The sequence below is a fragment of the Gavia stellata genome, chromosome Z (genome assembly GCF_030936135.1).
Source record: "Gavia stellata isolate bGavSte3 chromosome Z, bGavSte3.hap2, whole genome shotgun sequence".
NCBI lineage: Eukaryota > Metazoa > Chordata > Aves > Gaviiformes > Gaviidae > Gavia > Gavia stellata.
Genome location: NC_082637.1, coordinates 88,408,293 through 88,430,688, shown reverse-complemented (window position 1 = coordinate 88,430,688; position 22,396 = coordinate 88,408,293). Strand labels below are relative to the sequence as shown.

At 46.6% G+C, this 22,396-nt stretch overlaps 1 protein-coding gene across 1 annotated transcript in view; it reads left to right on the top strand.

The window, feature by feature from the left end:
- Positions 1–11,751: 11,751 nt before the first annotated feature.
- The window catches only part of ELL2 (elongation factor for RNA polymerase II 2), a 43,715-nt gene continuing 33,070 nt past the window's right edge, over positions 11,752–22,396 (top strand). Inside the window, exon 1 of the mRNA XM_059834077.1 lies at positions 11,752–11,880. Coding sequence (XP_059690060.1) covers positions 11,752–11,880 — 129 coding nt within the window. The remainder of the gene's footprint in view (positions 11,881–22,396) is intronic.

Below are 22,396 nucleotides of genomic sequence, written 5' to 3'. Positions count from 1 at the left end.
CTCCTCTTCTCCAGACAGTCACCTGCACATCACCCAACTCAGGTTCCTGACCTAAGGGAAAACTAGTAGTTTTGGAACAGTAGGTTTTCAGCAGGGTTGGTGAGCTGAGCTGGATGACCAGGCAGTCACACCATCGCTGAGGCACGAGCAATGCGTTGTTCGAGGGAGGGGAGGATCAATGCCTCTGTGGCTAAACCAACCATGAGAACACATGTTTGTGTTTCTCTTGGAGGAAGCAGCTGTAAGTGGCTGGAGAACAGCTGGTGACTGATAATTCATGTTTCCACCATGCTTTTCAGGTAAAACTTAATTAGGTGTATGTACATGTATATATCTGCTCTTGTCGTATACAGCATTAATAACATGAGGTTGTACTTTGCAGCTTCACATGCTTCAGTTAGCGTTTAGTTAGCAACAGGTGACTTTTCTCCGGCAATGTGGGCATCACTGAACCATTTCGGAGCAGCCCAAGTCGGGACAAAGCCTCGTAGTTGCTTATCCTGGCAGGGCTCAGGAGCAGCTGAGTGGTACCCAGATAGGAAACTTTATTCTAGCGAGATTACGCAGTGCTGGGAGAATTATAATGCTACTCAGAGAGAAAAAAACTTGCACCAAAACACTGCCAAACTTTAAAGAAAGAGCAGTTTCTGGCATTTGAACCCCTGCCTCCTCTGAAGAATGAGCTGGAAGGAGATTTGTTGCGCCTCTGCTGACACGGGCGGGACGGTTGAGCAACCCAAAACCAGACTGGAGAGTCTGTCTGTTCCACACAGAAAAGCTTCAAATTGAGAAATCAGGCCATGCGTGCCTGGCAGAGGCACTGAGAGCGGCAGGAGGATCCCCAGGAATTGGGGCTCTCTGCAAGGATTCCTTCAGGACCGTGCCTGGCAGCGTTTCTGTCCCCTGCGTGCCAGGTGTCCTTGAAAGGTGAGGACATTAATTTTATCTTGTCAGCCAAGTCTTTGGTCCAGAGAAAGAGCTACGGGGCCCTTCTGGTTAGCACCAAGAAGCTAATTAGATTCGCTCCTAACTTAATGAAATCCTGAGCAAAGTCATTAAGGGTTTTGATGACAATAAGTGACTTAGAAAGATGCTGATGAGATGCCACAGGGACTACTATGCAAGCCAAGTTGCAAGATTTATTCCACGGGTGTCCTGGAACCAGAAAGCATACATATATATATTTATATATATATGGATCCTGCAAGCTTGACATTTCTATACAAGGCCCTTCCAAGGAAGTGGTCCAACATAGTTCTGGGGACTATGTCAGCCTCACAGTCTGACGGAGGGCTTGCCTCAGGATACTAAAGAAGGGCTAGCAGATCGGATGACTCAGTGGCAGCCACCTATTAATTCTTCCACTCTGTTCATTTTGGCAATTCCCCAAGAAGCTGCTTTTTAGTTCCTACAGTGCTGCAGCAATGACATCCAGCAGCGTAAGCTGCAGAGTAGCCTAAAAGGGCTGTCTTATACCTCAACAGAAAGGGGCGCGTGCATTTTCCTTTCTTGGAATTATTTGCAAAATAAAACCTCAGGCCACTTGTGAACGTACAGTCCCTCTCCGTGAAACAGCCCTCCCCCTGCCCCAGCACACACACCAGCCGAGCGACACAGGTCACTCAGGAATAATATTATTGCCAGAAAGTCCCTTTCTGAAGGCTGGCCATTTCTTCACGATCGTCTCACATTATCTGGAGAACTAATTGCTAATTAATACCAGTGTGGGCTTCACGTCTGGTGACTTTCCAGCAACCAAACTACTCCCAGAAAAGATAAATCACACGTGAGAAGGTTTTCAGGATTAAGGATAAATTAATTATTGTAAGGCATAAGAATACAGTTCATCCTAACTGCGTGTTCTCCAGTTTAGCTTCGTAGTAAGGCAGACATTTTATAGTAATTGTCTTTTTGCATTTACAGAATACCTCCCATTGGAGTAATTCAAGACACTGCAAAGGCAGGTAAATCAGTATTATGTGCCAAGAAACTATGTTGCTTGCAAGTCACTGCCAGGAGCAGGAACAAAGCCCCACTCTTCTTGCTGTTATATACTTGTATAATTGTAGCATCCACCAGCTCTTAATCATAAGCCAGTTTTCTGTCACACTGAGCATCACTGAAACCCTAGTCCCAAATTTGGTGTTTTCATTTTGTTTGCTTTCGTCACGAAACTAAACTGCCTTTGCCTCTGCTTCAGTCTGCACCAGAAAGCATTTTTTCGGAGGGTCAGGGGTGGGAGGAGGAAGGATCAGAGTGAAGACAGATGGTTTTATTTTCTTTTGCCATGTCCTCATGGTCCCTAGGATGAAACCTGTGCTCCTCTGCAGAGCTTTTCCAACAGTTTAAGTGGAATCAGGATTTCACCCCAACAGCAAACGATAGTAGTATTGGTATATGGCACCTTTTCCTTCCTTTCATGTTTTTGAGTGTGGACATTTATTTATTTCCTTTTTATTTATCCAGTACAGTGTAATCAACTGTCTAATAAAGTGGATCACATGGAGTACCTGGCTTTTCCACCAAAACTCCTGTCTTCATTTCAAATGCATGACAGAAATTTAAAGACTGGAAACTAATGTGGAAGGCAAACATTCCAAGTCGTACTTAACTGTTCTGGATGAATGAATAAGCTTTACAGAGCAAATGTAAACCAAAACCAACTGAACATAAATAATCTGGTTTCAGCAGTTTCAGCCTATGTCTAAATTTAAACTTCCCTTCAACAAAATAGAAAAAATTCCAAGGTTACAATTAAAAGAAGACCAAAAAAAAAAAAAAAAGGGAAAAAGAAAAGCTAGTGTAAAATACAAGAAAGGAAAAAAAACCCCACATTTTAAACAGTGCAATGCAAAATAGTAAGGGGTGACTAGGTAACCATTACCTGATAGTATAAACAACAGCAAAGTGGGATGCACAATTCTAATTGTCAAAATTACCGTAACTGTGGTATTTTGACAGTGCTGAAGGCGTCTGAATGGTGACTGTGACTATTTCTAGCAAACAGGGTAAACAAATCTTATTACTATAGCAGTTAACACTGCTATTTTGTAAAGAAGCCCAGTGCTGAATGTCCCTATTTCAAGAGCTATATCTAAACATCTGGGACAATTCTATTTTCAACAATGGTGCAGGGAAAGAGAAGAAAAAAACCAAATGTCTTGCTATGTACTAACTTACATATAAATTACAGGTTGCAAGTCTCAAAGAAATTATAGTCGGGAAAAACATGTCTCTAATTGGTTTAATGATTCTCCAGCGTAACAGAGGCATATAAGACATCTATTACATTGCAAAGAGGCTGTATTTCTATTTATAGAATAAAATTACAATAAGGACTAAAACTACAATAAGGACTCAACCATATATTTTAACAACGAACAAGTTTAGCAGCTGAACTCTTCCATAAGAAAGCACATTAAGGCTGTTGTTTTTCAAATTATGTAAAAGTAGTGCAGAGTAAAAAATCCTCCATATTCATAACTGTCTATAATTTATTCAAGCAATGAAACAAAAGATACTTGATATGGAGTATGATAAAAAGTGATATAAAAAGAAATTTCAAGAAATCTGGAAGCTTGTAGTGATTGTATAACCTCAAATTAAAGAGAAAAATTTGGAAATCAGGTGTCATTCTCATCAGGAAAAACGTTTTATTTCTGACAGTTCACAGTCTGATTTTCCCAATTTTGGGAAAATTACGCAATTATATTCTCTTTTCATCTGCAAAGCCAAAAGCAAGGACAGAAAGCAAAAGCCATGTTTATTTTCTTCTAATAACATTTGCCTTGTACTTGGCTATTTATAGAAAGTATAATCACAAAGAGTTCATTCATGAGAGAAACCAAGAATATTACAGATTATTACCCATATTTTTAAAGTGAATGGAGGCCAAAGTTTACATTTGTCCTCTCTACCGCTTTTCATGAAGTAACAAGACTGCTTCTGATTTCATTTTATGCCTATTTTTAAGTCTGGAAATACTAGACAGGATCCAGAGAGACCGGGAAGATGATCAGAGCTCTTTGCAAGACAGAGGACGTGAAGAGGCTGTAAGGTCAGCTCTTCTCCGCTCGGTGGGAAAATCTGCAGCAGGTAGCGTGGCCCGTGCCTCTGCACTCTCTCCTGGCCATGCCGGTGTGTTCGTGGACAAGCCAACCCTACAAACTTGGCGTGACCGAAGCAGAAATATAATCAAGAAAACACAAAACCAGTATTTGCAGCATTCTTGCTGCTCAGCCTGAAGCAGTGCTGTCCCAGTGCTATCCCTTCCATCTAATATTAAGCAGCAATTCAGTTAAAAATCACTAGATACTTTCAGAGCATAGGCCAGTTTGCATTCAGCATTTTGTATAGTTCACTTTTCCTTCCCATACAAGTGCTGGCACCACCGTACGGACACACGGCCAGCAGACACCGCACCGGGCTGGCGCTGGCTCTACGCTGGCTGCTGGACACCCGAGCCGGCTGTCCGATGGAAAGAAAACACCATTTTCCTACATGGTTTCTAGATCTGATTTCCCTCAAATCATCGCAGTGATTTTATGTTTCATTTTAGTGTGTTTCACCAGGGAGGCGGAGTGGTTTTGGTCCAGTGCAAGGCTTCCTAGGGCTGGACACAGTATGACACAGAGCCATGGGCTAAGGATGAATTCGGCTGAACTGGCGCAAACCTCTAGGACCAGCATACGCCAGTTTAAATTACATTTATTTCAACAGCAATTAATGTACTAAATGAGATGGATTTTCACTGTAAATGCGCAAGGTTTCTAAACCACAGAGTGTGGCATATGAGCTCTTCTTCCTATTGCTGCTGCGTGGAATGACAGCCACCTCCTATACGGCTGGCTGCTCCGAAGTGATGCTCCAGTCCTCCGCGAACAGCACCGTGCCTGGAAAGCAGGGAGGGACACAGAGGAGTGACCTCCTTCTCTTTCAGAAACAGGGGAAAATGACCCCAGCCCAGGCAGGACTGTTTTAAAAACTGAATTCTGGGCAAAACCCATGCTTTCTAGGGAAGAACGGAGGGACAAAACACAGTGATTTGCAAACTGTGGCTAACAAGCCAGGCAGAATTCAGGCGTGGGAAACCCACCCGGTAACAGCTTCGGTTTCAGGCACCGACCCGCTGATCCCGCATCGCGGCTGTGCAGAACCCCTCATGCCACGGGCCGGTCGCTCCGCAATGCCCACCCGCTTCAGGACCGGGAGCTGAAGCAGGGGGTCCCCGTGGGCTCCGCACGGGGACGAGACACTCGGAGGACAGCGTGAAGAGCAGAGGGCTCCTGTGATGGCATCCACAGCATCCCCCATGGCTTTGGACCATTTCTTTGACCACGAAGGAAAAAACATGGCTATTTTACCCAGTAAAAACACATTAACCCTCTGAACTCCAACCGGGGGAACAAATTTCATGAACAGTCTTCATGACTGACCAAGAAAATGAAGGAAACTTGAAGAGAAACAGCATGTTAACATTACGAACACCACATTAATTAAACTAAATTCTCATGGCAGAGAGGAAGTACTTGGTAACACTTCTACTTCAGACACACATAATTTTAGTTTACCTTTCATCCTGCAAACACTTACGTGCGTACTGAACTATCAGCAGAAATGGTCTTTTGGGATCATGGCCTAAAACACACAAACTTGTATAAAACAGAGCAGCAACAACAAGAAAAAAGATCTTACAGATCTTTCTGTAAACTACTCTGTCATTCTAGTCACCTCTTTCAAACGTTAGTATTAACATAAAGTCAAATCATATTTCTTCCTGTTAAATTACACCAGTGTTATCCCTTCTATCTAATAATAAGCAATAATTTAGTTAAAAATCCCTAGATAATTTCAGAGAAGCATTCATCCTTTTGCATCTGAAGCTAGTCCTTAAGAAAAGCACAGCACTTGCTTCAGAAATGTCAGATTGTCATGACATGATCATGTTTGCGTACAAGTGATTCCAGAAGTGGGTAATGTCCTTCGGCAAAATTAATTACTGGTTGGTTCTCCTACTTCTTCGTCCAAATCTCGGTTACCTTAGCAACTTCACATTATCCAGGGGAATTTAAAACACATCACAGCCATGCAACTTCTGCTAAAACAAAGGCAGCGTGCCACGCTGCAGACGGTGGGTGCTTCCTAGCAGTTACCACGCCTGCACGGCACGTCGCCGGTACACAGACACTGTATATCCAACTAATTCTTTGCCTACAGTATTTTTTTTATTTAAGCAGGATAAAGAAAGGATTGTATTTAATGGCAGGAAAGATCGTGGGAGTCAAGAATAACTGCAGCGTACATTGTGTGGGTATATTTCTGTTTCACAATTCTGCTGAATTTCAGGGGAAAAAGTTAACAGTGATGACTAGCAGATTTAAGTTATCACAAAATATTTTACTATTCTTGTATACCTTCAACAGCCTTTTTAAAACAGAAATCTTGCCTATGCTTTGATATATACACCACATAAATAAATACCACATATATACACACACACACACAAAAACACAAATAGGCACAAGCACAGCTTTAGGACTGATGGAAAACAGCTATTAGCTTAAAACTGCATAGAGGTTAAATGAAATAATTCTACTTTCTAAATGCTTCTTGATCTCTCCTGTGCCTTGTACGGACCAATAATATGCCTAAATAGTCCGTTTGGGCAATCTGAAAATGATACACCTCTCAGTCTCACACAGCTGGTGAGTAGCAGCAAAAATAATCTACAAACCAGAAATTATGCAAGCTCAGCCTTGGCAGTACGCAGATGTAGAAGGCAGCTGTACAAAAGACTAGGACTGCACAGGAATTATGCATCTGGACCCTAGTGATACCTGTTGTGGGGTTCACGAGAAGGGACTGGAAGGTTTCACTTTTTGCTACAGTGATGAACAATCCCATGTAGAACAGGGATAGAGATTGCCGTGACAGCTATAAAAACACAGACTGTGTAATATGTAATTTGGCACAGCTTGTATGATAGACAGTATTTCACTGACTCACACCGACATTTTATGAATGCAGTGCAAGAACCACGTAAGCCGTTAGGTAGATTAAAAAGTCAATACTGCCCTGAATTTTAAAGCAACATTTAGACATTCTTATAACTAATTTACTATTGAAGACTACCGAAAACTAAGTACAACCATTTCTTATGTACACTTAAAGATTTTGTTTCCACTCTCTGTGGGACCATATTTTTAACGTGTATAACGAGGAAATGGAGATTTTTCTCAGCAGACCACAAAATATGCCCACATCATTCACCACTCCTCCAGCAGCATGAATTACCGCTGCAGCCTCCATTGCTCCATAAACTACAGAGAGCTCACAGTGATTAAAGAAGGAACAAATAATGCAACTGGCTGCTTTGCAGCAGTAATTGGCTGTTCCTCCCCAAATGCCAGCTACTTTATTTTTTTTAAAAGCGTGTTTGTTAGAAGAAGTGCTAGCCATAAGAACCTGAGGGGTCCTGTTTAACCAAGCTGGCCACATGTTTCAGTGGGTTCGATTCTGCACCACAATAAGAGCGTGCAGGACAGAAACCACCTGAACTTTGGTTATAGTTACCAAGTTACCAAGCATAAGAAAAGAAAACCCCAAAACCCTACAAGCTGGGTCATGGCAACCACCGGTGAGATCTGATCGTACTGAACAGGAGCGTGAGGACATCCTGCCATTGACATTAGCAGGAGCAAGATCATGCCAAAAATTCGTAGCTGTGAAAGTCCTTTGCAATTAGTTCCGTCACCAGGCACTTACCAGCCCGCCCCGCATCCCCGGCGCTCCGCTCCCTCGCGGCAGTGGCGCTTCAGGGGTGCTGAGCTGCCATTTGCTCACCAGCGCAGGGCTCTGGAGGAGCCCCTGCCAGAAACGAAGGGTTTCCAAAGCATTGCTATCTCCTTCCTCCCTTCCTGAACACAGAGCAAAGCAATGCTGATTTTCAGCAACAGCATCACAAGAACGATAGCCCGATTCCTACCACCTGCCAACTAAACCATAGCAGCGTGCAAGCTAACACGCTGTGTGCCTTAAAATCTCTGCTAACCCCTGCTTTTTAATTTTGTGTGTGTTTGTGCGTATAAATGCGCTACAGTATTAAAAACTGCAAAGCATTTCAGTATGGAATGAAATACAGTAAAAGCAATAGAAGGAACAAAAATAGTCTGCTATTCTCTGCCATTTCCCTTTGGCTGTTGTATTTTCTATGAGCATAACTGAGCACCTCTGAATCACGTCTGTTTTTTTCCACACGCACCCCCTGCCTCCTTTCGGCACATACGCTGCTCTGTCACACCTCAATAGGCAAGGGATGAATGACGCTGTTGCCCAGCTACCAAGCTTCTTATTTTACAGCTCTTTTCTCCAAGCAGCTCTCCTAGGGCAAAGTAGACCATGGAAGAGGAAACAGTATACAAAACTAGCAGTATAGTCAGCTCCTTTCCTTCATAGGCTCTCCTTTTCCACTTCAAACAACAACAAAAAACCTCCCAAACCTTACATATAGATACCAGCCTCTGCTTATAGAAAGCAACTATCAGGAAGAAGCAATAGTTTAAGCTTTGTAAGATGAAATTAGCTTTCTCACCTCGACACTTGCAGAATGCTGTTTGAAAAAAATCTAATTATCAGAAGATCTAGAAACTGCACAAATGTTAAAGCTCATCCGAGCACGGAATTTTCACTTTGAACGAGTGGGGGAAAAAAGCCTTCTTCCATATGTACCTGGAAGAAATTATTTCACTTATCATTTGCCACTAAAGCAGTTTGTGTCAACATTTCTTAATGTACTTTTGCAAGATAAGCTGAAACAATTTACTGTGAAAGAAACCTCTGTCATTAGCCTAAAGGTGTCCACTTACAAAGCTGCATCAGTTTAAGCAGCTCAGCATGCAATCACACCTTTAATTAAAAGGTGCAACTTCATACATTGACAAGACCACAGGTTCTCCCCTATGTAGGTAAACCCTAAAGAACTCAAAATCCGCAGCATGGAAAACGCAGGGCCGCTGACTCCCACGGGATGCATGCAGGGTTTTCTTCTGGGGGCTCTTTTCGGGAATTGGGCCTATGAACTCGCTTTGTGAAACCAAAGAGCGAGCTGCCATACTGTCATCAACCTGGTAAGCTCTCCATTTTTCTTTTGCAGGTTTCATATTGTATCCTTGTTCACTCTGATCCTGATAATAACAGGAGCTGGACCAGATCCTAAGCTAACTGAATGACCAGAAATGTTTCATTTCCTACAAAAGATTATTTACACTCTGCATGTTCTCACATATAAAATCTATCAGCAGAAAGAAAATCTGCAAGCGGGTGAAACGAGCATAAATCAGGTTTTGCTTTTGCAATTCCTGAAGGTTTTTATTTTTCCACTGTAAACCTTTGGCTTGTTTTACTAAAGCTCCTCGTTGTGCGTCTCACAGACGAGGTTCTCTCTGCTTTTCCTGGGGCTGTTGGCGGGGAAGAGGATCTGCCGCCTTCTTCCTGCGGTGATGTGTTTAGGAGCCTACTGAAGGGGAAATGGATGGAGAAGTCTCAAAGTCAGGAGCTGAAGCAGACTGCTCTATTCTCAGTTTTTTGTTCACCTGATACCTGAAACTCCAGAGAAAATTATTATATATACCACACATCCCAAAAAAACAAACAGAAGGAAAGCTAAAAGGTACTCCCTGAAGGGCTGAGCAATGGCAGAATGTGTTAAGGGAACAGAGAGCTCAGAGGAGGAGGAGGATGAATGCACTGGCTTACTAAAAGCATGAAGACTCTTCAAGGTGCTCATACAAACATTTTTCCTTCTACTTTCTTGTCTTTATTTTTGTACAGACTCCGCATGTCCACCTGCTGTGTATGTTATGACCTGGTGAAAACTTCAAGACCTGCACATTGAGGCGTTTTGAAGATATCAGTGATGTCCGCTCTCCATATCCTATTGGTCCCCGAGATGTTATTATTTATAAATAAGGCAATCATGTTAAGAAAGAATCACATTCCAGAGAACCAGTCTTGCAAAGAAACATATACAGGCAACCTTGGTTGCAACAGAACACTGCACAGACACACCTATATGTATAACATTTACAGGACTTACTGAAGCCTTCCCTAAATCAGAAATTACACAGTATGGATAGAATTATGGATTATATGGTCAAGAGATTGTTACCATTAGCTTTCTTCTTCTTATGTATTTTATTTTCTTAGTTTGGCCAGGAAATAATCATGACATGAGTGAGGTAAACAGGTATATATTGAGAAATGACCTAAAGAAAGGGGGTTCTATGAAGGTGTGTATATATATACACACACATATGTATGTATGTATATATAAGGGTGTGTGTATATATGTGTGTGTGTATGTATCAGAAAGATATTTTGGTCTAGGGCACTATAGAAGAAAAAGCAACTACTAATGGAGGAAAAGAATGAAACTGGTAGAGATGAAAACCGAAACAGTGAATTATCATCTGAGCATGGCAGGCAGGAGACCAGACCAGGGCAGATACGGACATGGTCCTGAAGGTACAGACAAGATTTTGTGACATGAAAAATGTGCTTTGGAAGGTAACAGTCAACACATTTTAAATAGCATGCTTTTAAACCATAATCTTGTAAAGACTGGAGGTTTCTTTGGTGCCAGCTGACTGAGATGAATTGTAGAGCAGGAGTAAGATTGGGTATGGGGAAAACGAAAGTAAAACTATTTTAAGCTGCTTATAAAATATTTTCCATGGATGTAAGTAACTTAAATGGCAACTCGCAGTCAGCAGAACTATCAGCCTGTGATTGTGGTCAGTGCTAAACCGATGGCTCTTTCCTGTCTGCTTCTCCTGCAGAGCACATGGGAGCCTGCGGATGCTGTTGGCCTGCCTCTCCTTGGGGAACTCGGGGGTGAGAAAAGAGCTGGGGGGATTTCCTCAAATAGATGAAATTCGGATGATCGTGGACCTGCACTCATCCTCACAGACTGACGTACCTAAGTTAGGACTGGCCTGTGCTAGAAGGGCTACACGTTGCTGTCCCGGTTAGTGGTATTAAGCTGCTCCTTTACCTACGAGACAGTAAAACAGAGCAGTTTTCTTCAGAAGCGCTCAATTGTCCTTGATTCACACCAGAAAGCCGCTTCAACGATCTGAATGCCCGGCGTACTCCGGTTTTATTTAAGAAGCAGTAACCAGCGATAGCGGTGCAGCAGGTGAAGCTGGCCAACACACCCCGAGGTACCAACACCCCCCTTACAAGGCGGCGCGTCCTTTTTGGCGGTGATCGCACGCACGCCGGCCCGTTCTCTCGAGGCCGGGGCAGCCTGGCCCAGCCCTGCCCCTCCCCAGCCTCCCCGTCCTCCCCCTCAGGCCCCGGGGAGGGCCGCAGGCCTCGGCGGGGGCGGGCGGGGGGGAGCCAGCCGGGCCCCGGGAGCCTCCGCGGCGCCCATCGGCGGGCCGGCGCCCCCGTTAAGCCCATCGCAGCTCCCCCCGCTCCCGACCCGCCCAGGTGTTTGCTGCCGGGACCGCTGCCGGGGCCCCCCCGCGCCGACCGTGAGGACCGCCCCGCCCCGCCCCGCCCCGCCCCGCCCCGGCGTGGCCGTTGAGCGCCCCACAGTGACGTCACGCTCGGGCCCCGCCCCTCACCGGGGCTCCGCCCCGCTGGGCCAATGGGCGCGACGCGGCTGCGCTCGGCCGGGCCGGCGGCGGCGGGATGGCCGTAGCGGCCGGCGGCGGCGGCGGCGGCGGTGGCGGCTGAGGGGCGCGTAAGATGGCGGAGCTGCGGGAAGGGGAGCGGTACGGCGTGTCCTGCGAGGGAGAGGCGCCGAACGTCACGGTGCTGCACGTCAAGCTGACCGAGACCGCCCTGCGGGCGCTGGAGAGCTACCAGGGCTGCAAGGTGAGCGGCGGGGGGCGCGGCCGGTGGCCGGGCTCTGCAGGCTTACACCGGGGGGTTCGGCGTGTCGTCGGTGTGCGCCTCCCCGCCGGGGGTGCGCTGCCTCGGCCGCCCCCCCCACCCCCGTTTCCGTCTCCCGCGGGGTCCCTCCCGCCGCGTCGGCGGTGGCGGGCGTGCAGGTGCCGCGGGCACCCCGCGGGGCCGGGCCGGGTCCCCCCCGCCGTGCTCCGCGGGCTCCTCGGGACGCGGCCGCCCCGCGGGCAGGCGGCGGGCGGGGGACGGGTCCGGAGCGCCCGGTGGAAGTTGGGCGGTTGCTGCGCGTTCCCCGCGCGGTGACGCCTCGTCAACTTCCAGCGGCGCTTCGGCATTGCCTCCTGGCTAAAAGGGAAGACTTGATCCCTGCGCGGCTTTCGTACAAGCGTTTGCCCGGCGCCGCGGCGCTGTCACGGCGGGTGAAGCAGCCCCGCGAGTGGGCAGCGGCGGGCTCGAAGGCGGCGTGCGTCCGTGCCGCCTCTCGACGTGACTCAGGTATTTGATATTTGCAGTTGCCTTTCGTGGGGCCGAAATCTAAAGCCATTAGCTCGGGACGAACGCGTTCCGTGCTCTGGAGGAAGGATGCCGTCCCGCAGCCGGCGGGATGCAGGTGGGATGCGCTGCTCGGATGGGAGCGTTTCCCTTGAGGCCGGCGGGCGTCCAGGGGCCCCACTCCTCACCTCGGGCATCGCGGGCTGTAGTGGGGAGCGAAGATGCCGAGAGGCTGTGCACACCGTGGGGAAGTGCGGTACGTGATGGTGCAGTTTGAAACCGGAGGCTTTTGCGTGTCCGAACACATGACAGGTTGGAAATTGTGCTGACTGTGATAAAACGGCTTTCTTTACTGCAGGTAAATACATCTTGGAACAGGTTTAATTATTTCTGATTTATGAAACAACTTGGGTAAATTATTTACCTGTGTTTTTTTTCTAAACCAGGATCAATTTCCAAGTTAATGCAATTTTGCGTGAAAAATGAGTAATACATGCCTAATCATCAGGGTATTGCAAACAGAATAAAGAGCTATTTCTTGTCGTTATGATCAAGAAAATAATTGCACTTCTTTTCCCTATTTCACTGTTTCTTCACCTCCCTAACTGTAAATAAGACTCCAACTCTTCCTGCAGGTCTGCTTTCCGTAATCTGGTCCTGCTGGAGTTTGAATGCGTCTTTTGAGCAGCGGCAAGTGGAAGAATAATGGAACGTAAAAACTTGAAGCTTTGTTCTTCTAGCCTCTGGAATTTCTGGGTTTAGAAAGTTGTCTTTTAAACTATTCAACCAAATCACACATTTCTAACTTTTGCACTGGCAGAAAAACCTCCTGTGGCACTATTCAGGAAGTGATCCTCAGAGTTATCTTATTGCAGATACTTTTTGGTTTGTTTTATTGATATTTGACAAGAATATCAGCACCAGGGGGAGGAATGAGGGAGGGAGAAGAAACTATCCCTTTCTGTTGTCTCCATTTTATACAGTTCCGGTTGTGATCTGTTAGCTCACACGTCTGTCCGATGCCGGAGGAGGGCAGGATTGATGGTCTGTAGCTGGTGATACCTTCCTTCTCTCTAGCTTAACGCTCAGCTACGTTGCTGACCCATTTCAGTTCTAACTGTGCAGCTGAAGAATTTGCAATGAATGCTTAAAATTGGTGTGGCCGAGAATTGGGGAATGCAGTAAGGGGGATGCAAGTAAGGTGACTTACAGCTCTGCTGCTGCCTCTGTTCTGTACTGGAAGATCTTATCTGTGTAACACAAGTAATATCGCAGAAAGTGTAGAGGTGAGAAAACAGGATAACCCTCCGATGACCTACTTATCCTATCACCTGTAGAACCTAGGCAGCATGTAATCAGTCTCTGTATTCTTAGTTGCTTAATGTTCAGATTTAAACAGTCTGCATAAAGAATGAAGTGCTTGCTCCTTGTTGTTACCTCTGCTAAGGATTTTCTTAGCTGGCATGACAGTTAAAGAAAACTCAAAAGACTCTTAGATGTTTTTAATGTAAGAATTTAACTTCAACTCCACCTTCAGAAATACGGAACAGAGATTGTTTCTCTTCAGCAGGCCTGATCTCTGGAGCTTAGTATAGGTGAGGGCAAATCCTGATTCCCAACTCACTTTATGCATTCCATCGTCATGGCCCGGGGTAGACTGGATTCAGATGGTGGAGGACATTCTGGTCTAGGTTGCCTTCGACAAAATTGAGCAGCATGCTTTTAGATCCTTGAGCAGCATCTGTGGCAGTACTAATTTAAAGTGTGGCTAATTTTTTTTAAATCAAGTTCTGTTTAGCAGGGAGTAATACTTTAGCTTTAGTTCGGTTAAGTGCTGTGTGTTGCCTTCAGAGGCCGGAGTAGCAGCTGCTCTGCTGCAGAGAGCGGTGAGAGGTGCCGGATGACTTGCCCCGGTGCAGTATCTTTGTCCCATAGGCAGGCAGGACGTCTGGGGTCCTGCTGTAAAAGCAACGCTGAGCGGTCCTGCCCGCATCGGGCAGAGCTGTGCCTGCTGGTGGGAGCACGCTCTGGGGCTCAGCTGCTGCAGCATCTTGCTGCTGCCGGACACGGCTTTGCTGGCCCTGGTGCATCACCTCCCTCCATCCCTTGTATTGCCCTCTGGGACTTTCTTGAACCAATTTATTTCATTGTGGAGTTTTTAATTTCTTTTTGCATGCTGGTTTAGTGCTGGATGAAGAAGTATGAGAACTAACGCAGTGGGAGGGCACAGAGCGCACGTGGCCAGGATAAGCGGTGGGAGCAGAACCTCCCTTTTTCAGTGGCAGCTAACCGATTAGATTAGCTCAAGTTATAGCATGCAGCTCCACCCTCTGTGCAGAAACTTAACCCAGCAAAAAAAACAAAAATCACTTTTTGCTGGCTTAGCTGTAAAGTTGGCTTACTAGCTGATCCTCAGAAGCAGCATACAGAGAGCAGGCTAACGAGAAATAGAGTTGTTTTACCTTGGTGCACACGTAGCCTCTCATCTGGCTTGGCTACAGCATATAATTTCACTCTTGGGGCTGGGGTGGGGGGGGGGCCTCCACCTAATCTGCTGACTGCTCTGAAGCAGATCAGAGAATACTGCATTGAGTAGTGTCTGCAGAGCAGTGGGGACAATGCTGCCTTCAACTGATGTGGCTTTTTGCAGGATTAGTGTCCGTCTACAGTCATGTTTCAGCTGTGCCTCTCCAGGTAAAAGCGGCTGGAGGTGTGTATTTTATTCTGTGTGCTGTTAAAGCAGAGGTTTTGGCCTGTAAAATCTGAGCTTTCAAAACCAAAGGATAATTGTGACTCTTAGGAGTCTGTTTTGCATTTAAGTTTTTGTTCTTTAAACAGCCATGGGGATGTTCCAGCTGCAGAGGTGCTGAGTCAGTAAGCATGTGAAACTCGATCTTTGCCTATGTTCCCCCACTCTAAGCAATTGAAAAGGAGTCATAGGGCTCTGCCATATTTCATTTAGCAGGGTTCAATTTTCCCATGGCTTGTGTCTGCCTCACATGGCCAGGGTTTGGGCTGGGGCTTAGGAAGCTCATTTGTTTGAAAGGTTTGGCCTTTTAGGGAGCTCTGGCAGCGTCCTGCTGGGAGTGAGGTTGCACTTCTGCTCACAGATGGGGCAGATGTCTTAAGTTTTGCTTTTTTGCTTTTGAGGTCAGCTCTAAGGTGGACACCTTGTTAGTCGTTTCAGAACTGTAGCTTGCATGTCCCCACAGCTGTGTGGGGTTTAGATTAAGGTGTGTAAGGACAGGCTCTGGCACCTGCGGTGGGGAGATGCTACCCTAGATGAGCAGCTGGGGAGTTAACAATGTGGGACTTAGCTGGAGGGGAAACTAAAGGTGATGATGCAAGAAGACTGGGAAGATAAGCCCTAGGAAAAGAGAATAGCAGACTGGGTTTGACTGGGAGTGATGGAGAAGACTGGGAGCAAGAGTTATTCAGAGCTCTGAGTGGGGAGCCAGGGGCTGATGTTGGCTGAGGTCTCCCAGGGAAGGGAATGGAGTGAAGTGAGCTAGCAGTGAGCAAAAGCATGGCTGGAAAAGCTTGAGGGAAGAGACTGAAGATCCTTCTGGGAGCAGAAGTGTGTAGGAGAGTCTGGTTCCTGCAGGGCACTTCCAGAGCCTATGGTGGAGCTGGGAGAGCCCAAGTTGCTCCATTCCACTGTCGGCACATAAATGAAAATCTGCCACAAGCATGTTTGCCACCAATATCCAAACTGCGGGGGAGTGATGTTCACTTCTGTGCAAGCGAAGGGATGTGCCTATGTGACATCTCTGCGGTTTTGCCTCCAAGTTGCCAGTCTAAAGATACTGATGGAGAGTTGATGATAAGTTGTTTGTCGATTTTCATTTGATTTCTTGAAATCTAAGATTGGGTGTATCTTAATGTATGATGTAACTGATAATGCAGAGTTAATCGGTTCGAGCAATACAAGTATTCATTATAAATGCATTTTCATCAGTGACTGGTTGATTGCAAGCTCTTTTGAACCTGTTTTCTTATGGCAGCGAGGCCTGGGTGATGTCACTCTGTGTGTTTTTGTGTTGTCACTAACTTCTGAGTCTGATTTCAAACAAATCTCTTAGTGGGGAAAAAAAATCTTAATCCCTACAGTTTCTTTGGGGTAGCTGGGTAGTAGCTGTAGTTCTTCCAGTGGTATCGGTGCATTACCTTCCCGCAGAATTCCTACCTCATCTAACGCACAGGACTGCCCTGGGTAAATCAGAGGTCTGGTATGAAGTGACTAAGATGTGTATCCTGTTTCAGATGTCAGAAGGTTGTGGTTGATGAGACATGGGACTGCAGGAAAAACTCAGGGCAGTTGAATGCTGTCCTAGAAAACGTGATGGCTTGATCACAGTGCTTTGCCTGCACTGTCCACAGGTTATCGCTGGAGACATAACTTAGCTGAATGTCCAGCGTGATGTTGTGAGATAGTTTGAACTGATCTGAGGTTTCGTGACTCCTGAACGGATAAAGTCCTGTTCCATTTCTTTCCATTGCAGAAAGCTACCCATTTAACTATATTTTGGGAATGTCGTCTTCTAGGTTAGCAAGTTGAATGAGGTTATGGAAGAGACCCACAAGTGCTGGAGGGAAGGGGTAGAGAAAGGAGCCAGACCTTCCTCTTTCGGATACTGTGACCTGTTGAGCAGATGGTGGTCATGCAGCGACAATACAACTTTGTTTTCCGATACAGCTAAGTAGATCTATTTGTCAGCTTCCCTAGGAAAGGCAGTCCCACCTTTTGAGCCAGCGCCTCCACCGCTTTCCCTCTCCCAAAGCCGCTCCTGTCTGTCCCCAGGGCTGCAACATCAGTGCTGTGGCTCCAGGAGATGGGGTGAGCTGATGAGATGCACCAGGGAGGCCCATTCCCCTCTTGGGATCTGCTTCTGCCTCCCTTGTCCCAGTGCCAGTGCTGGCAGTTCGGTTTTGGCATCGGGCGGTTGAGTGCTCCCTTTGGCAGGATCCCTCCTGTAGACTGCTGCTGCTGTGCGCTGGTTGTGGGTACAGTGAAGGGAACCAGGAGCTACAGGTGAGAATGTCAAGTGCCACTGAGTCTCAGTGAAAATCAGAACTTGTATTTTTCACATCTGACACCCAAAACTACCAGGTAACGCAGATCGTAATCTTCTCGTTCTGTTACTGCTTGTAAAATGGCAGCAATGCCTGCTTATGGCGAATAGGAGGATAAATGCGCTGGCATTTGTGAAGCACTCTTGGTGTAACGATAAGCTCTGTGTGTCTAGCATTGTATAGTAACCAAGTTGTGGAGCCGTGTGCTAAGGTTTTCCCAATGTTTTGGGTTTTTCTGGTTACTGTCCAGATTATGTGAATACAGTGTATATTTAAAAAAAAAAAATCACCAACAAAACAATATAACTCCAAAACTAATCAGAATGGATACACCAGAAGAGGCTAAATTCCTCTTATATCTCCATATCCGCGTATCAAAATGGCTTTGCCGCCCCACAACATGGTTATTTCAATATATTACACGTTTGGAGGTCAGAGTTGGCGATTTGAACTTCGTTAAGTGTGGCCTGGCTGGCTGCTTTGGCTCCTTGGTCCTTGCAGCCATTGGGAAGCGTGATGTGTCTGATGCGCTCGTTGAAATGTGTACGTAAGGAGGGATCCCCCGGGGCAGTGATACAGTGTCTGGAGTAATTTAACGGACTTTATCAGTGCAGGTAGTCTTTCCTTCCAAATGCTTTTTCTCCTCCTTGTGAGGACACCTCTGTAATTCCTCAACGTAAGTTGTGCGGATACATGGCCATGCTCTGAACTGACAAATAACTTTTTTGGGCTCAGTGGGTGGCTGTAAACCCTGAGGCAGGGAAGAGAAACTACTGAAAGGATGACGAGAGGAGGGGGGAAATCCTTAGGCTGGCATTGCTAGAGAGCACAGGTATCTTGTCCTCGCCTCCTTCTGCATGATACATAGCTCTTTAAAAATTACTGAAGCATATGAAAAACTTTGTTATACATCACAATCTCTAATGTGCTGATACGAAGGCATCTTCTGCTCACTCTGAGTCAACATGCCTGAAAAACAGTAGATAATGAGCTTCATATCAAGGGTGGTGCCTTATAAATATCTGAGTTATTTGCAGTGTGCCGTGTGTGTGTGCAGATCTTGAGTCTTGTGAGCAGACACAGTCCCTACCCAAAGACTATTAAGCAAAATAGTGAACCTGGAGAAGACAAGCCGGCTAGCTCTTGAGTTTTTGCCCCCCAAATTAGAGAATTAATACCTCAGTGTTGCAGCTCCTTTAGCTAATTATATTTTTAACTAGTCCTGTGTAGGAGAACTTACTCCTTATCTTAAATAAAATCTTCAGATGCAAATAAGGAGTAATGACTTAAGTGAAGTGTGCCTGGAGCTGTTTGTAGCTTGGTTCTCAGCCGAGTGGATGCCTGATTATTCCTACTCTTTAGGGAGGCAATGTGCACATTGCTCCAGCTGTTTCAGGTGCTAACAGTTTTTGCAGGATGACTTCCTTGGAATGACTAGGTGGGACTCTGCAGTTTATGCCTGGGTGTGGGATCATAGGGTCTTCAAGTGTGCACTGTTCCAGAAGTTTTGGGCCAAACTGGTGAGGGTGGGTTGGGAGGAGGGGTCAGCTTACACGTTGGGTAGGAGGTGATGCCAGTCAGATTGGCACTGGAGGAACAATGTGCAGAAATGGGTCTGGCTTAGTGGTGCCTCTTCAAGGAAGAAGCTAGTCCACCTCTGATTTCCCAAGTGTCAGCCCTGGAGCCAGTTTAACTTACCATATTTTCAGCGATGGCCTGGAGAAGCTACCGAGATGTCAAAGCTTGGAGGTGATACTCGGGTTTTTCAGGTGATCAGAAAGTGATGCTGAGGAGGTCTGGAGATACCTCAGTGGCAAAAAAGGTGTCATATGGTTTTCACCATAGGTAAAATAACGTATAGGGGAAAAATAAGTTCTGCATGACACGAAACTTGGAATGGGCAGTTGAAGCTACAAAATGAGAGACTTTGGAGTCGCAACTTCCAGTCCTTGGAAAGCATTTCAGTGTGCATCAGCAGCCAGAAAATCTAGCAAAGAGCTGGGCACCGTCTGAGAGGGCGCTGAGGGTGATGGAGAGGGTCCCTTTGGCACTGCATAAAGCTCTTGGGTACCCACATTTCGAGTCCTCTGTGCAGTCCTGGTTTGCGAGGGATGCGAGGAGGAGAGCTGTCCTCTGCTCGCTCTCTCCAGCTGTAGCAGCTGCTGTGCAAGGAAATACGGTGGAGGCTGGGGCTCCCCACTGAGGAGTGGAGGATACGGGGTTGTGACAGTAGGGCTGATGCTGCTTGTATCTTGTGATACTGGAGTGAGAGAACACTTGATGGAACCAGCAGATAGAAGTAAAGGAGGTGGGTCTGTTTGTCTGTTGGATAGTGGACTTCTGCACCTTGCTGTCATAGGATGCTGGGGGCAGGTGGTATCAGTGGGTTCAGACAGTGACTAGACTAAGTCGTGGACAGCAAGTAAGAATGGATGCAGAACAGGGCTAATGAGGGATGCACACTCTAATGCTCCTAACGAGGGCGGGTGGTGGGGAAGTACAAGGGAAATGGGCATGGGAAGGTGGTGAGACTCCTGGTCTCCCGCAGGGAGCCGCTTCTCCAAAACTTCATGCTCTTCGCTGCAAGAAAAGAAATGCAGGAAAACTGGGTGATCCTGGGGGAGCAGAGGGAAGGGGGGTTTGGAGAAGCGATTCCCACGTCTGTGCCTGAAGCCTGAGGTCTGTGTGGTGGCTGTTCAAAGCGGTTGGTTCGTTGGACACAGCGGGGGTGACAGAAGGTTTGGCTGGAGGGCCAAGGTCCCCTGCCTGCCACAGCAGCCTGCCTCTCCAGACCACCTGCCAGCGGCTAGGTGAGACCCTTCTGCTTGATGCCCTGCTAAATTTCTATTTTTTTTAAAATGTCATTTCTTTGTGCTCCAGTAGAGGAGGTGGCTGGCAAAGCCAGCACAGTTTCTCCGGATCAAAAACCAGCTAACGTCAAATTCTGTGAGCCACTGTAGGAAGGTGATGGCTGCTGCATGGTCCTACGCATCATGGCATCGCCTGTCTGGCTTGGTGTTTTGTGAAGTGCCTTCGTATGTTAATTTCTGAGTAGAGCACTAAACTTCATTTTGGAAAACCTCAGACAAAGGTTAGGATTCATAACAGTGTGCTGGAGTTTGCATATGTAACCCACAGCATTTTTCACATGAGTTTACTTGTATGTGCTGGATAAGCAGATAGGTAGGTTAATAATCTTGGCTCACTTCTAAAACTTTCTGGCTTTAAGTTGGAAGGTTTGTGGAGCAGACGAATTTGCAGCACGCTATTTTAGGGCTTAAGGTTGTATGTGTTGTTGGCTGCTGTGTAACTTGAGATAGTGTATAAGCCTCCGATTGTGGAAAAACAAGCATCATAATTCTTAAGACCCCCACCGCCAATTCGTGTGGGAACTCCAGCTCTCCAATGGTATTATTTCTGCCTGAGCCCCTCTCTAGGATTTTGCGGTGTTAGGTGATCCTCACAGGCGACGATGAGCACCGGTGAGACTCAGCTTAGTTGTGTGCACTCCTGCTGCCTGCCCACCACCGGCTCCAGCACTCGTTGGCACCCATGTGAGCAGCGTCAGCTCATCGCCAAGCCCAGCGTAGGGAGTTTTCTGCTGGATGAGTGAGATGGATTTTATTGCAAAAGGGCAAGACAAGTGCAAGCGAAGGAGGAGGAACCTGTGGCTGGAGGGAGGAGAGGACAGGAGATGGACTTAACACATCATTGTAGTGATGCTGACTCTGAATGCTTCTGAATGGCATCTAAATTTTAAGTCCATAAACACTTGCTTTTGCTGGAATAAAGTCTGTATTCATTAGTATTTCATCCTTTGGTACAACTTGTTTAGTGTAAGTGTTTGCAGTGGGTTGGCAAACTCCCTCTAACACCCTGTGGACAAAGCCTGGCAAATTGAGCTAGTCAGCATAGCTGCCCTGTGTTTTTGCATCCAGCAGCATAATTTCAGGATTCAGTAAAGCTGAGCAAAGTCAGCATTGCTGCTAAAATGGGATATTCTTATCAGTGGGCTCCTGCTGGCACTGTTGGTGTTGCTGTTTGGGCTGTGTCGAGGAGCAGATCTGACCAGAAGCCAGCTTGTGACAGAGGAAAGTAGCTTTCAACTAGCAAGCTCCTTGATTTTTAATATTTTTTTTTTTTCCCCTGCTTAACATTTGCAAGTCTTCATGGGCTGTGGTGTCAGCACAGAAGCAGTGCAGGACACTTCCGTCTTCGCAGGTCGGGAACAGGCCGTGCTTGGTGCCGTGAAATTATAGACAAGGTGCAGGTGGCTTTTGTTATTTTTGGAGATATTGAATATTTCCCTTGGCAGATACGTAGCTGAAGAAGAGAGGATTGTTTGGGGGAGCTCAGAAGTTTTTTGGAGCCAATTTGATTGTACTGAATCTCTTTCCATCTTTAAGACAGGTGCTAGCTGAGGTTAGTTAGCTTAAGTTAAGAGTGTAAGACCAGAAGTGGGGTGCTGTTCCCTGCCTTCCTGAGGACAGCTGGGCTGTCCGCTCTGCTGGGAGCAGCACGAAAGGTGCTGCAGTAGGAGGCTTGGTTTCCAGTGTTGCAAGAGTTACTGGCAGTACTGGTGCATGCATGGGGGTCTGGGCAAAAAGACGATCATCTGTGACACTGGGAAGTGACGGGGGCCTGAGTGTTGTCCTAATGAGGAAAATGTTTAATATCTGTATCAATGATCTGGATGAGGGGATCAAGTACACCTGATCGAGTTTGCAGAGGACACCAAGTTGGGCAGGACTGTTGATCTGCTGGAGGGTCGGAAGGCTCTGCAGAGGGATCTGGACAGGCTGGATCGATGGGACCAGGCCAACTGGATGAAGTTCAACAAGGCCAAGTGCAGAGTCCTGCACTTGGGTCACAACAACCCCATGCAATGCTACAGGCTTGGGGACGAGTGGCTGGAAAGCTC